The sequence below is a fragment of the Panulirus ornatus genome, chromosome 9 (genome assembly GCF_036320965.1).
Source record: "Panulirus ornatus isolate Po-2019 chromosome 9, ASM3632096v1, whole genome shotgun sequence".
Classification (NCBI taxonomy): domain Eukaryota; kingdom Metazoa; phylum Arthropoda; class Malacostraca; order Decapoda; family Palinuridae; genus Panulirus; species Panulirus ornatus.
In genome coordinates, this window is record NC_092232.1 from 32,410,355 (window position 1) to 32,425,587 (window position 15,233).

Genomic DNA, 15,233 nt, shown 5'->3' on the forward strand with positions numbered 1-15,233 from the left:
ATATTGGGCTTGGAAAAAGTCTCCTTCCTCTGGCTCCCATTCTGCTTTTATCACTGCCCATAATCACTGCAAGAAGGTTGTCCATGAAGCAAAGCATTCCTTTTCTCAAAGGAAGTGCAATGACCTCTCCTTGTCATCCACTGATAGGTCTTTCTGGTTTTTAGCTGAGGGCATCTCTAACAACTTCTCTTGCTCTACCCTTCCTTCAGTTTTCCATTTTGACAGTGCTATAGATGTGTTTCATAGACAAAGTAACTCTCTTTGGATCCTTTTTCTCCTCTGACTCCAATTGCATGACTCTAACATTCCTTCACCACCTGATTCTCATCTTATTAATCCTATGCCCTTAATGTAATCTCTTTTCAGACTGTCTGAAAAGTGCTTCTCTCTCTCTCTGGATACAAGTAAGGCTTATGCTCCTGGTGGCGTCCATCCTTGTGTAATGAAAGAGTGTGCCTCTGAAGTTGCGCCTGTGCTTACTCATCAGTTCCATTTCTGCTTAAAAACCAAAACTTTTCCTTCTCTTTGGAAGCATGCATTGATACATCCCATCCTTAAGAAAGGTGACCGTTCTAACCCCTCTAACTATTATCCCATTGTTTTGACATCTACCATTTCCAAATTCTTTGAATCCCTCAACTCCAATATCCTTAAACACCTTGAAAATCACAGTCTTCTCTCTGATCACCAGTATGGCTTCCATAAGGCAAGATCCACTGGTTATATTCTTTCCAATCTTATTTATGTCTGGTCATCATCCCTGAAAGATTTTGGGGAGTCATGTGTACTTCCCCTTCACGTATCTAAGGTTTGTGATAAGGTATGGCATTGGGGTCTCATCTCTAAGCACCCCTCTTTTGGCTTCCCTCTCTCATTTGCTCCATTATATCTAGCTTCCTCTCTAGCTGATCTATCTCTGTGGTTGTTGATGGATCAGCCTCTCCCCCTTTTCTTCATCAGCAGCAGTGTCCCTCAAGGTTCTGTCATGTCCCTTACACTTTTATCCTTTTTTTCAATGATTTCCTCTCCTCCACAAATAATCCAGTGCACTCATATGCAGATGACTCATCACTGTGTCATCCACATCCTTCAGTTCTTCTGATTATCATCTTGACATATCTTCCTCAGTAAACTTGGACAAAATGTTTCAGTGGGGTACATGAAATCTTGTTAAGTTTAATGCCTCTAAGACCAAATTTCTACCCACCTCTCTATTGGAAACTCCTTACACCTCTCATCTCTCCTTTGGCAGTTCTATAATTCCACCTCATGACTTGAACATACTTGGTATTACTGTAATATCCACTCTTCATTGGAAACTCAACATTACAGGAATAGCTAAGTTTTCCTCTAAGAAGCTGGGTGGCCTGTTCAGATGCCAAAACTTCTTTTCTTCTGAAGTTGCTCTGTTTATACAAGGGATTGATTTATCCTTGTATGGAGTACTGTTCTCACATATGGGGTGGTTTTAGCTGTGCATCCATATTTGACAGAATCAAAAGTGGTCCAGCATAAACTGTCCCTGGCTAACTTCCAAACTATACCCTCTTGCCGTATGCTCTAATATTGATTCACTCTCCCTCTTCTGTAGGTATTACATTGGTTTTTACTCCCGAGAACTGGTTGCCTGTGTGCCCACACTACTAACTAGACTGCTTCTTTCCTTACATGTCAAAGCTTTTGAACTCTCTATCTTCTCATGTCTTTTCCAATAGATATGGCCAGGCACATTTCAAAAGTCAGGTTTTTCACATCCTCCAAAATTCATGGATTCTTTTCTTTGTCTTTTCTTTTGCCATTTTATAATTCTCTCTGTATTTTGATAAAGGCCAGCCTTGACATGGATTTTGTTCATGACTGGAGCCAAGAAAAAAAAGAAATGGATGTGAACGAATTCCGCCTTTCTGTGTCTGTTTCTGATGCTACCTCAATAATGTGGCAAATAGCAATCAAGTATGAAAGAAAAATTTCATGTTTTTATTCTCTCTTACATCTAATACATGCATGTTTACTTCCCTGGAGCTCGGGGGATAGGGGAGAAACAATTCTACCCATGTATTCCCTGCATGTCAAGGAAGGCAACTAAGAGTGATGGGAGTGGAGGTCTGGACCCCTCCCCTTCTTGTCTTTCATTGTCTTAAAGATGGAGCAGGAGAAGGTGCCAACAGTGTGTGGATGTAACCGAGATGAGAGGAGAGGAGAGGTAGGTAGTATGTTTGAGGAAAGGAACCTGGATGTTGTATCCGTGAGTGTAAAAATGCTTAAGGGTTAGGGGGAAAAATGGTTTGGGAATTTTTAGGGGTAGAGTCAGAGAGGGTGAGAGCTCAGGATGTAGTTGTGGGAATGTGAGAGTCTAAGGGAGTGAGCTCCAGACTAGTTTAGATAAAAATGAAAGAGGATTATGAGGGATGGGTAATTATTAATGTAATGCACCTGGTCACAAGGTCACAAGAAGAAAGAAGAGAGGCAAGTGTTTTAGGAGCAGCTGGATGAGTGTGTTAGCAGTTTTAATGTAAGAGGCCAAACCTTATTGATGGGTGATTTAAATGTGAAAGTGGGTAATGTTGCCGTTAAGGGTATAAATGGGGGGCATGGGGTTTTGAGTAAGATGAATGGAAATGGTGAACAGCTTGTGGAGTTTTATGCTAAAATATGACTGGGAATGCCTGGTTGTAAAATAGGAACATACATAGATATATGTGGGTGAATAGGAAATATGATGAGAGGGCATTATTGGACTGCATACTAATCAGTAGGTGTGCCTAAGGGAGATTTTGAGATGTGATTGTGCTGAGAGGGGCGACTGGTGAAAAGTCTGATTATTACTTAGTGAAAACAAAGGTGAAGATTTGTAGAGATTTCCTGAAAAAAGGAAATGTACAGTGGCAGTATCATAACCAGTGAGGTTAGGAGGTACTGCTGTTGTGAAAAGTGAAAAAGCTCAAAATTGGGGAAAGTTCTAAAGTTTCAGTACCTCAGGAGGATACTCTAGTTTTACAAGAGTGTCCAAGTCTCACCCTGCCTTCTCGTGGTGACCTTGTTGATACACCCCTTAGGGGTGGAATTAAAGGAGGGAGGTGTTACCCAACTCCAGCAGGGCAATCCTTTTAGATTTAGACAAATATCTTAGGTGTGCAGTGACTTATTAAGTTTTAGGGCAGTTTTGGAGCCTCACTGCCTCTTGAATTACTGCACTGGAGTTGCGCTCTACCAATGACCTGTCAAAAGGTTAAGAAGCGGCACTTGAGTCTACCAGTTATGCCGAGGATTAAAAGAGATGAGCAGTTGAGGGCAGTGGTGCTGAATGTAAATGGGATGATTGGTGAGAGTAAGAGGGAACTTGTGGAGAAGTTTAAAAGTTGTAACTTGGATGTGCTGGGGATTGGGGAAACTCATATCCTTGGGGAGGGTGTGTGGAGTGAAAATAGAAAGGATGAATGCAAGTTATGGGAGGACATGGAAGAAGGTGTGGTATGGATGGAAATTATCAGGGAAGAGGGAAAGAAGGATGTGCATTTCTGCTATCACCAAGAGTGTGGGAGGAAGGTACGGAGCATGGAGGGAATGCATCAAGAATAGTGTTGTTGAAAGGTAGGATCAGGATTGTAAGATCATAGGTATGTGTATATGCATCTTTGGATATGAAGACTGTATGAATCTTTTCTGAAGAAGTTTGAATAAGTGTAAATGGCTTTGGAGTGAGAGAAATGTGGTTGTATTGAGTGATATGACTGTGATGAAATCAGTGAGATAGTTGGTAAATGGGGAGTGTCTTGAGTGAATGAGAATGGAAGGTATCTTGTAGATATTTGTGCTGAGAGGGGGTTTATTCCTTGCAAACACATTTTTTTGGCACAGGATGATCCACAGATATACATGGATGAGGATTGAAGGAAGAGAAGAGCAAAAGGCTTTGATTGACTGTATGGCAGTGGATGAAAGATTGTGAAAAGCTGTGCTAGATGCTAGAGTTGTGAGAGGATTCTCTGGAGACTGACCAGTTCACAGTTCTTGTGGGGATGATGATCAGGGAGAAGCGGAGGCAAAGTTTGAGGAAGAATGGAGAGGTAAAAGTGTTGGTAAGCGAGGAGATGAATCAGAAAAAATGCTGGGAGGAGTATGAAAGGAAGGTAACTGAAAGCTTAGATGGAAGTGCAGTGAATGTAGGGATGCAGTCATGTGTGAATGAGGTGTTTTAAACATTTAGAGAAATGCTATTAAAGGTTGTAGAGTTAGTATTTGGATACAAGGTTGTGAGATATAGGAATATAAAGGGCAATGAAAGTTAATTGAAAGGAAAGTTAATTAAAAAGTTTTGGGACAGTAAGAAACTATACTGGAAGAAGGTGGAAAAGGAAAGAGGTGGATATAAGAATGGAAATGTTAATGTGAGAAGTAAGGATGGGGAGTTACTGAATCAAATGGGGGAAGTGAAAGGAAGATGGAAAGAGTATTTTGAAGAACTGATGAATGTGGGAGAAGGGGAGGCAGCAGTTGTTACATGCATGGGTATGGAGGATGGAAGGAAAAGGGATACAAGTGCAGGGGCCTATAGCAAAATTGGAAGCAAGAAGGGCAAAAAAGAGGCAGAAAGTAGGAAAGGCACTTAGAGTGGATTGATTATGGCTGCAGTGCTGAAGTATGGAGGAGAAAGTGTGATAAGAGTGGATGCATCTGATATGTAATTTAGCATAGAAATGGAAGGTTGTGCTATTATATGAAACAATTATAGGGGAATAGGGGAGAAAGAATTCTTGCCACATATTCCATGTGTCATTGAAGGCGAATAAAGGGGAAGGGAGCAGGTGGCTGGAAACCCTCCCCTCCTCGTATTTCATTTTATAAAAGGGGAAACATGTACATGTACATGTACATGCCTTCACTCTCTCAATCAATACCCTCCCTTATAATTTCCCAGGAATACTCAACAAACTTATACCTCTGTAATTTGAGCACTCACCTTTGTCCCCTTTGCCTTTGTACAATGGCACTACTCAAGCATTCCGCCAGTCCTCAGGCACCTCACCATGAATCATACATACATTAGATAACCTCACCAACCAGTCAACAATACAGTCACCCCCTTTTTTAATAAATTCCACTGCAATACCATCCAAACCCACTGCCTCGCCGGCTTTCATCTTCCGCAAAGCTTTTACTACCTCTTCCCTATTTACCAAATCATTTTCCCTAACCCTCTCACTTTGCACACCTCCTTGACCAAAACACCCTATATCTGCCACTCTATCATCTAACACTTTCAGCAAACCTTCAAAATACTCACTCCATCTTCTCACATCACCACTACTTGTTATCACCTCCCCATTAGCCCCCTTCACTGAAGTTCCCATTTCTTTCTTTGTCTCACGCACTTTATTTACCTCCTTCCAAAATATCTTTTTATTCTCCCTAAAATTTAATGATACTCTCTCACCCCAACTCTCATTTGCCCTCTTTTTCACCTCTTGCACCTTTCTCTTGACCTCCTGCCTCTTTCTTTTATACATCTCCCGCTCATTTGCATTATTTCCCTGCAAAAATCATCCAAATGCCTCTCTCTTCTCTTTCACTGATAATCTTACTTCTTCATCCCACCACTCACTACCCTTTCTAATCTGCCCACCTCCGACGCTTCTCATGCCACAAGCATCTTTTGCGCAAGCCATCACTGCTTCCCTAAATACATCCCATTCCTCCCCCACTCCCCTTACGTCCTTTCTTCTCACCTTTTTCCATTCTGTACTCAGTCTCTCCTGGTACTTCCTCACACAAGTCTCCTTCCCAAGCTCACTTACTCTCACCACTCTCTTCACCCCAACATTCTCTCTTCTTTTCTGAAAACCTCTACAAATCTTCACCTTCGCCTCCACAAGATAATGATCAGACATCCTCCAGCTGCACCTCTCAGCACATTAACATCCAAAAGTCTCTCTTTCACGCGCCTATCGAGTAACACGTAGTCTAATAACACTCTCTGGCCATCTATCCTACTTACATACGTATACTTATGTATATCTCTCTTTTTAAACCAGGTATTCTCAGTCACCAGTCCTTTTTCAGCACACAAATCTTCAAACTCTTCCAGCATTTCCATATACAACACTGAACACCCCATGTATACCAATTATTCCTTCAACTGCCACATTACTCACCTTTGCATTCAAATCACCCATTGCTTTAACCCGGTCTCGTACATCAAAACCACTAACACATTCATTCAGCTGCTCCCAAAACATTTGCCTCTCATGATCTTTCTTCTCATGCCCAGGTGCATATGCACCAATAATCACCATCTCTCTCCATCAACTTTCAGTTTTACCCATATTAATCTAGAGTTTACTTTCTTACACCCTATCACATACTCCCACCACTCCTGTTTCAGGAGTAGTGCTACTCCTTCCCTTGCTCTTGTCCTCTCACTAACCCCTGACTTTACTCCCAACGCATTCCCAAACCACTCTTCTCCTTTACACTTTAGCTTCGTTTCACTCAGAGCCAAAACATCGAGGTTCCTTTCTTCAAACATACTCCCTATCTCTCCTTTTTTCTCATCTTGGTTACATCCACACACATTTAGACACCCCAATCTGAGCCTTCAAGGAGGATGAGCACTCCCCAAGTGACTCCTTCTTCTGTTTCCCCTTTTAGAAAGTTAAAATACAAGGAGGAGAGGGTTTCTAGCCCCTCGCTCCCGTCCCCTTTAGTCGCCTTCTACGACACGTGAGGAATGCGTGGGAAGTATTCTTTATCCCCTATCCCCGGGGATATATATATATGTGTGTGTATATATATTTATTATTTTATTTATTTTGCTTTGTCGCTGTCTCCCGCATTTGCGAGGTAGCGCAAGGAAACAGACGAAAGAAATGGCCCAACTCACCCCCATACACATGTATATACATACATGTCCACACACGCAAATATACATACCTATACATCTCAATGTACACATATATATACACACACAGACACATACCAATATACCCATGCACACAGTTCACACTGTCTGCCTTTATTCATTCCCATCGCCACCTCGCCACACATGGAATACCATCCCCCTCCCCCCTCATGTGTGTGAGGTAGCGCTAGGAAAAGACAACAAAGGCCTCATTCGTTCACACTCAGTCTCTAGCTGTCATGCAATAATGCCCGAAACCACAGCTCCCTTTCCACATCCAGGCCCCACACAACTTTCCATGGTTTACCTCAGACGCTTCACATGCCCTGATTCAATCCACTGACAGCACGTCAACCCCTGTATACCACATTGTTCTAATTCACTCTATTCCTTGCACACCTTTCACCCTCCTGCATGTTCAAACCCTGATCACTCAAAATCTTTTTTACTCCATCTTTCCACCTCCTATTTGGTCTCCCACTTCTCGTTTCCTCCACCTCTGTCACATATATCCTCTTTGTCAATCTTTCCTCATGCATTCTCTGCATGTGACCAAACCATTTCAAAACACCCTCTTCTGCTCTCTCAACCACACTCTTTTAATACCACACATCTCTTTTACCCTTTCATTTCTTACTCAATCAAACCACCTCACACCACATATTGTCCTCAAACATCTCATTTCCAAAACATCCATCCTTCTCCACACAGCTCTATCTGCAGCCCACGCCTCGCAACCATATAACATTGTTGGAACCACTATTCCTTCAAACATACCCATTTATGCTTTCCATGATAATATTCTCGACTTCCACACATTTTTCAACACTCCAAGAAAGTTTGCCCCCTCCCCCACTCTATGATTCACTCCCACTTCCATGGTTCCATCCGCTGCCAGATCCACTCCCAAATATCTAAAACACTTCACTTTCTCCAGGTCTTCTCCATTCGAATGTACCTCCCAATTGACTTGTCCCTCAACCCTACTGTACCTAATAACCTTGCTCTTATTCACATTTACTCTCAGCTCTTTTCTTTCTCACGCTTTTCCAAACTCAGTCACCAATTTCTGCAGTTTCTCACCGGAATCAGCTACCAGCAATGTATCATCAGCGAACAACAACTGACTCACTTCCCAAGCTCTCTCATCTACAACAGACTACATACATGCCTCTCTTTCCAAAACTCTTGCATTCACCTCCCTAACAACCCCATCCATAAAGAAATTAAACAACCATGGAGACATCACACACCCCTTCCACAAGCCAACATTCACTGAGAACCAATCACTTTCCTCTCCCTCCACGTACACATGCCTTACATCCTCGATGAAAACTTTTCACTGCTGCTAACAACTTGCCTCCCGCACCATATATTCTTAATACCTTCCACAGAGGATCTCTATCAACTCTATCATATGCCTTCTCCAGATCCGTAAGTGCTACATACAAATCCATTTGCTTTTATAAGTATTTCTCACGTACTTTCTTTAAAGCAAACACCTGATCCACACATCCTCTACCACTTCTGAAACCACACTGCTCTTCCCCAATCTGATGCTCTGTACATGCCTTCACCCTCTCAATCAATACCCTCCCATATAATTTCCCAGGAATACTCAACAAACTTATACCTCTGTAATTTGAGCACTCACTTTTATCCCATTTTCCTTTGTACAGTGGAACTATGCAAGCATTCCACCAATCCTCAGCCGCCTCACCATGAGTCATACATACATTGAATAACTTTACCAACCAGTCAACAATACAGTCACCCCTTTTTTTTTTTTTTTTATAAATTCCACTGCAATACCTTCCAATATTACTACTTTTCTATTTACCTAATCATTCTCCCTAACTCTCTCATTTTGCAAACCACTTCGAACAAAACACCCTATATCTGCCACTCTCATCATCAAACACATTCAACAAACCTTCAAAATACTCACTCCATCTCCTTCTCACATCACCACTACTTGTTATAACCTCCCCATTAGCCCCCTTTACTGATGTTCCCATTTGTTCCCTTGTCTTACCCACTTTATTTACCTCCTCCCAAAACATCTTTTTATGCTCCCTAAAATTTAATGATACTATCTCACCCCAACTCTCATTTGCCCTGTTTTTCACTTCTTGCACCTTTCTCTTGACCTTCTGCTTCTTTCTTTTATACATCTCATAGTCATTTGCATTATTTCCATGCAAAAATTGTCCAAATGCTTCTCTTCTCTTTCACTATTAATCTTACTTCTTCATCCCACCACTCACTACCCTTTTTGATCTGCCCACCTCCCACGCTTCTCATGCCACAAGCATCTTTTTCGCAAGCCATCACTGCTTCCCTAAATACATCCCATTCCTCCCCTACTCCCCTTATGTCCTTTGTTCTCACCTTTTTCCATTCTGTACTCAGTCTCTCCTGGTACTTCCTCACACAAGTCTCCTTCCCAAGCTCACTTACTCTCGCCAGTCTCGTCACCCCAACATTCTCTCTTCTTTTCTGAAAACCTCTACAAATCTTCACCTTCGCCTCCGCAAGATAATGATCAGACATCCCTCCAGTTGCACCTCTCAGCACATTAACATCCAAAAGTCTCTCTTTCGCACGCCTGTCAATTAACATGTAATCCAATAACGCTCTCTGGCCATCTCTCCTACTTACATACGTATACTTATGTATATCTCTCTTTTTAAACCAGAGAGAAGAAAGGAAATCTAGGGAAAAGGAGAGCAGAGATGGAGTGTGGTGATGATATATGGTGGCTAGGGGCAAGCCTGTTTGTGGATGGTGATGTGTTTGCTGAGAGTGAAGAAGAGTTGCAGAAGGTTTTAAGTGTTTTATGATATGTGTGATCATAGGTAATTGAAGGTAAATGTAAGTGAAAGTAGTAATGTTGTTTGATAGGAAGTGGGGTGAAAGCATAGATTTTGTAAAACCATATAGTGTGAAGTATAAAATGTACTGAATTGTGCTTTGAATATGGGAGGGAAAGACTGGAAGAAGTGGGAGAATTTAAGTATCTAGTAGCTTTCTTGGTTAATTGTGGTGAAATGGAAGGAGAGATAAGGGAGAGAGCAGTACAGGGTAGATTAAAGGACTGCATAGACCTCTCACCCCTGACCTATGCAGCTGAAACATGGACATGGAATGAGTCGCAGAGGTCAAGAATCCATGCAATGGAAATGAGCCATTTGAGAAGAGCATGTGGTGTGACTAGGTGGAACGAAGAAAAAAATGAAGGGGTGTATGAGAGATGTGGTATGGCAGGAAATGCAAAGGGAATGAAGTGTAAAGTGATAGAATGGGTGAAATGTAATAATTTGAAGTGGTTTTGGCATGTGGAAAGAATGTAAAACTAGAAGTTTACAAGGATAGTGTATGATAGTACATTTAAAGGGATTAGTGTGAGAGGAAGACCACCTGTGACATGGGCAAATAGGGTTGAAGAATACTGGACGGAGAGAATTGGTGGAAGAATGCATGGAATGGCGAATCCGAGGGAGGCATGTAAGGACAACACCCTATATCTGCCACTCTATCATCAAACACATTCAACAAACCTTCAAAATACTCACTCCATCTCCTCACATCACCACTACTTGTTATAACCTCCCCATTAGCCCCCTTCACTGATGTTCCCATTTGTTCCCTTGTCTTACGCACTTTATTTACCTCCTTCCAAAACATCTTTTTATTCTCCCTAAAATTTAATGATACTCTCTCACCCCAACTCTCATTTGCTCTCTTTTTCACCTCTTGCACCTTTCTCTTGACCTCCTGCCTCTTTCTTTTATATATCTCCCAGTCATTTGCACTATTTCCCTGCAAAAATCGTCCAAATGCCTCTCTCTTCTCTTTCACTAATAATCTTGCTTTCATCCCACCTTTCACTACCCTTTCTAAGCTGCCCATTTCCCACGCTTTTCATGCCACAAACATCTTTTGCACAAGCCATCACTGCTTCCCTAAATACATCCCATTCCTCCCCCACTCCCCGTACGTCCTTTGTTCTCACCTTTTACCATTCTGTACTCAGTCTTTCCTGGTACTTCCTCACACAAGTCTCCTTCCCAAGCTCACTTACTCTCACCACTCTCTTCACCCCCAGCATTCTCTCTTCTTTCTGAAAACCTCTACAAATCTTCACCTTCGCCTCCACAAGATAATGATCAGACATCCCTCCAGTTGCACCTCTCAGCACATTAACATCCAAAAGTCTCTCTTTCGTGCGCCTATCAATTAACACGTAATCCAATAACGCTCTCTGGCCATCTCTTCTACTTACATACATATACTTATGTATATCTCTTTTTAAACCAGAGAGATGAAAACAAATCTAGGGAAAAGGAGAGCAGAGATGGAGTGTGGTGGTGATATATGGTGGCTAGGGGCAAGCCTGTTTGTGGATGGTGATGTGTTTGCTGAGAGTGAAGAGGAGTTGCAGAAGGTTGTAAGTGTTTCATGATATGTGTGATCATAGGTAATTGAAGGTAAATGTAAGTGAAAGTAGTTATTTTGTTTGTTAGGAAATGGAGTGGAAGCATAGATTTTGTAAAACCATATAGTGTGAAGTATAAAGTGTACTGAATTGTGCTTTGGATATGGGAGGGAAAGACTGGAAGAAGTGGGAGAATTTAAGTACCTAGGAGCTGTCTTGGTTAAGTGTGGTGATATGGAAGGAGAGATGACGGAGAGAGCAGTACAGGGTAGATTAAAGGACTGCATAGGCCTCTCACCCCTGACCTATGCAGCTGAAACATGGACATGGAATGAGTCACAGAGGTCAAAAATCCATGCAATGGAAGTGAGCTATTTGAGAAGAGCATGTGGTGTGACTAGATGGAACAAAGAAAGAAATGAAGGGGTGTATGAGAGATGTGGTATGGCAGGAAATGCAAAGGGAATGAAGTGTAGAGTGGTAGAATGGGTGAAACGTAATACTTTGAAGTAGTTTTGGCGTGTGGAAAGAATGTAAAACTAGAAGTTTATAAGGATAGTGTATGATAGTACATTTAAAGGGATTAGTGTGAGAGGAAGACTACCTGTGACATGGGCAAATAGGGTGGAAGAATACTGGATGCAGAGAAATGGTGGAAGAATGCATGGAATGGCGAATCCGAGGGAGGTATGTAAGGGCAAGGATAAGTGAAGACACTTTAGGTGTGGCCACCCACTGATGGGAGTTTCTAGAGGGAACAGGTGTCAGAGATAGAGATAGATAAATAGATAGAGAAGAGGGTGGTGAAAGTAAGTGACCTTGGAAAAGAGACTTATGCAAAGAAATATCAGGAGAGATTGGGTGTATAGTGGCAAAAGGTGAGAGCATATGAATCAAGGGGAGTAGATGACTAGTGAAATATATTTAAAGAAGCAGTATTGGCATGTGTTAGAGAAATGTGTGGCATTCGGAGTTGGGAGGCGGACATGTTTGAAAGGGTAGTGAGAGATGGGATGACGAAGTAAAGAGTCTTGTGAAAGAGAAGAGAGAAGTGTGTACATAATAGTTACTGGAAAGGAGTGCACATGGTTGGAAACTGTACAAGAGAAAGTGGTAGGAGATCAAGAGAGCTGAAGAGTAGGTCAAATGAGAGTTGGGGTGAGTGAGTATTGGCAGACTTTAGGGAGAATTAGATGTTTTGGAAAGAGACTGATAGTCTGAGAAGAACAAGGAAGCATATGGGAACATCATTGAAGGGGATAAATGTGGAAGTGATAATAGATAGTGATGAGGTGAAGAGGATATGGAGTTAGTTGTGATGAGATGAAGAGGAGATGGAGCTAGTACTTTGAAGGATTATTAAATGTGTTTGTTGATATGGTACCAGATGCAGGGTGTTTGTGTCAGGGAGGTATGCAAAGTGAGAGAGTCATAGAAAGTGGTTTGGTGAAAAGAAAAATATTGTGCAAGTCTTGTGAGAGATGAAATGAGAAAAAGTGGCATGAGTGGATGGTATTGCAGTTTAATTTCTTAAAAAAGGGGACTGTGTTGTTGAATGGTTAATTTGGATTTTTAATGTATGTTTTGATTATGGTGAAGTGCTTGAAGATGCTAAATCCTAAACATTTTCTATACACTGATTTGTATATGTGAAAATGTCGATAAAACTTGAATGAAATCTGCACCCTTACAGTATGTAATAATTCGTGAAGCTGACACTCTTACAGGATGATAGATATAAATGATGAAAACTCTTAGTTGTCATATTAGTTTATGGCAAAATCATTTCCAGAAATGTCACACATCTCACTCAATACTTGACAAGCTGCTGCATTGCATGATTATTGTGTGACTGTCAGCAGTTCAAGGGTGGGCTGTTTTGATACCAGCTTCTTCCACTACTTGTCAAAGCTTTGGAACTCTCTACTTTCTCATGTCTTTCCCAATAACTATGACCTGCACATTTCAAAAGACAGGTCCTTCACTTCCTCCAAAATTTGTGAATACTTTCCCATGTCTTTTCTTTTTCTGTTTCATAATTCTCTCTATATATTTCAATTATACCCCAGCCTTGATGTGGACTTTTGTCCGTGACTGGAGGAAAAAAAATCTGACAGTACTTTAGAGTACCTCTTATGCCTGGCAATGGAATAGCTTAAGTTTAAGTGTGCATAGAGCATGTAAACAGTGTTTCATCAGGTTGAGTTGCACACCATTTTACTCAAAAAATTATATTCTAGTTAGTCATGATACCAAACTGACTGCTGTAGTGAAAGGGTTAAGTTCAGTTTACCTGTGGAAGAACTTAGAGGGTTAGGAGTAAAATCTAGCAAGGATGGTAGTGAAATGGCTAAAGTTGAAAGAAGATTCATGTGAGTGAGAATAATTGAAGATGCACTGAAAGCTGTGGTGAAAGGGGGAATTTAATTAGAAGCAGCTTACATAAAGTGGTACTTGTCAGAGTGCTGAAGTATGAATATGATACCCATATATACAGACGTTAGGAAAGGGTGAAAATAAGATCAATAGAGATTGGTAATTTGCATATTCTAGCCAGAATTAAGAGGATAGATAGAATGAAAAAAGAAGATGCAGGAAGCATTTTGTGAAGAAGTCATTAGAAAGACACATGAGATGGTATAGTCATGTATGATATATGGCTTATGATGGCTTAGTCAAAATGATGTATAGAGGTACAGCAAAGTTTTTAACTTGTTTGTGCACAGAAGTGTAATAAGACATTGCCTATCCATTTTTTTATTATTACAGGTGGCAGTGTACAAAAGATTCTGGATTCGTTTTGCTAACCAGCCCTTTGATCTGACACAACTAGACAATACCCAGAAACACTTTACTGTAAACAACTACAATGATACATTCCTACTACAGGTAAGTTTTTAAGTTTCAGTAGTTTAGCTTATGAAAAGTGTGTTTTGAGCTAAACCTCACCTGCTTACCACCATGTAGGTCTAACAAACTGTCTAATTTAATCTGTAAGGTAAGCAGACATTCAACTGACTTTCCCATCTTCGTATTACTTTAAGACCCTCAGGCATGTATACTGTCATTTGGGCTGGATGTAACTCTTTCTGACAAAAGAATGCCATACTTCCCCCATGTTTCGATATACAAATGTGGTAAAAGATAATGTAATCACTCATTGTGTATAATTTAGGAGTAATCTACTAGGCCTTTGTTATTGGTATGACCTGTCTGTGAACTGATCTGTGATGACTAGTTCCTCCAGTTTGTTGGGTAGGGAGGTCATATTTGATAGCAGCAGAAATTCATAATGTTTAAGGGTTTAATTTCAGCTTTAGTTGGTTTGTCACCTTTTCTTAGTAATTAATGTTTCAATAGCTTTTTCATCACAGTACCTGCAAATGCCTCTGGCATGAAATATATTTAGATTTTTACTTCTCACAAACACTAATGTTGGGAATAACAATCAACCTTTTTCAAATAGTGGAGCTGAATATTGGTGTATGTCAATGCTGTGGTGTTTACGTTGGGTGTCTGCAGCTCTGATCCTGTAACCATATGCACTTCATTATCACTGAGTCACTGTTCACTAGTTCACCGGTAAAGTTATCCAATGTATTTCTCACTATGATATTCATTGGAGTTTGTAATCCTCATCAGCTCTCTCAACCACTTTTTTCTTATTACCACACCTGTCTCTTCACCTTTTATTCCTTACTCGATTAAACCACCTCACACCACATATTGTCCTCATACATTTTATTTCCTGCTCACCACCTTCCTCTGCACATTCTCATCTATAGTCGATGCCTTGCATCCATACATCATCATTAGGACTACTCTTCCTTCAAACATACCCATTTTTGCCTTCCCAGATAGTGACCTGTCTTCCCACACATACCTCAATGCTCTGGG

The 15,233-nt window shown here is 41.0% G+C and overlaps 1 protein-coding gene across 1 annotated transcript in view; it reads left to right on the plus strand.

The window, feature by feature from the left end:
* The window catches only part of TTLL12 (Tubulin tyrosine ligase-like 12), a 262,539-nt gene that overhangs the window by 158,154 nt on the left and 89,152 nt on the right, over positions 1-15,233 (plus strand). Inside the window, exon 11 of the mRNA XM_071664989.1 lies at positions 14,106-14,225. Coding sequence (XP_071521090.1) covers positions 14,106-14,225 — 120 coding nt within the window. The remainder of the gene's footprint in view (positions 1-14,105; positions 14,226-15,233) is intronic.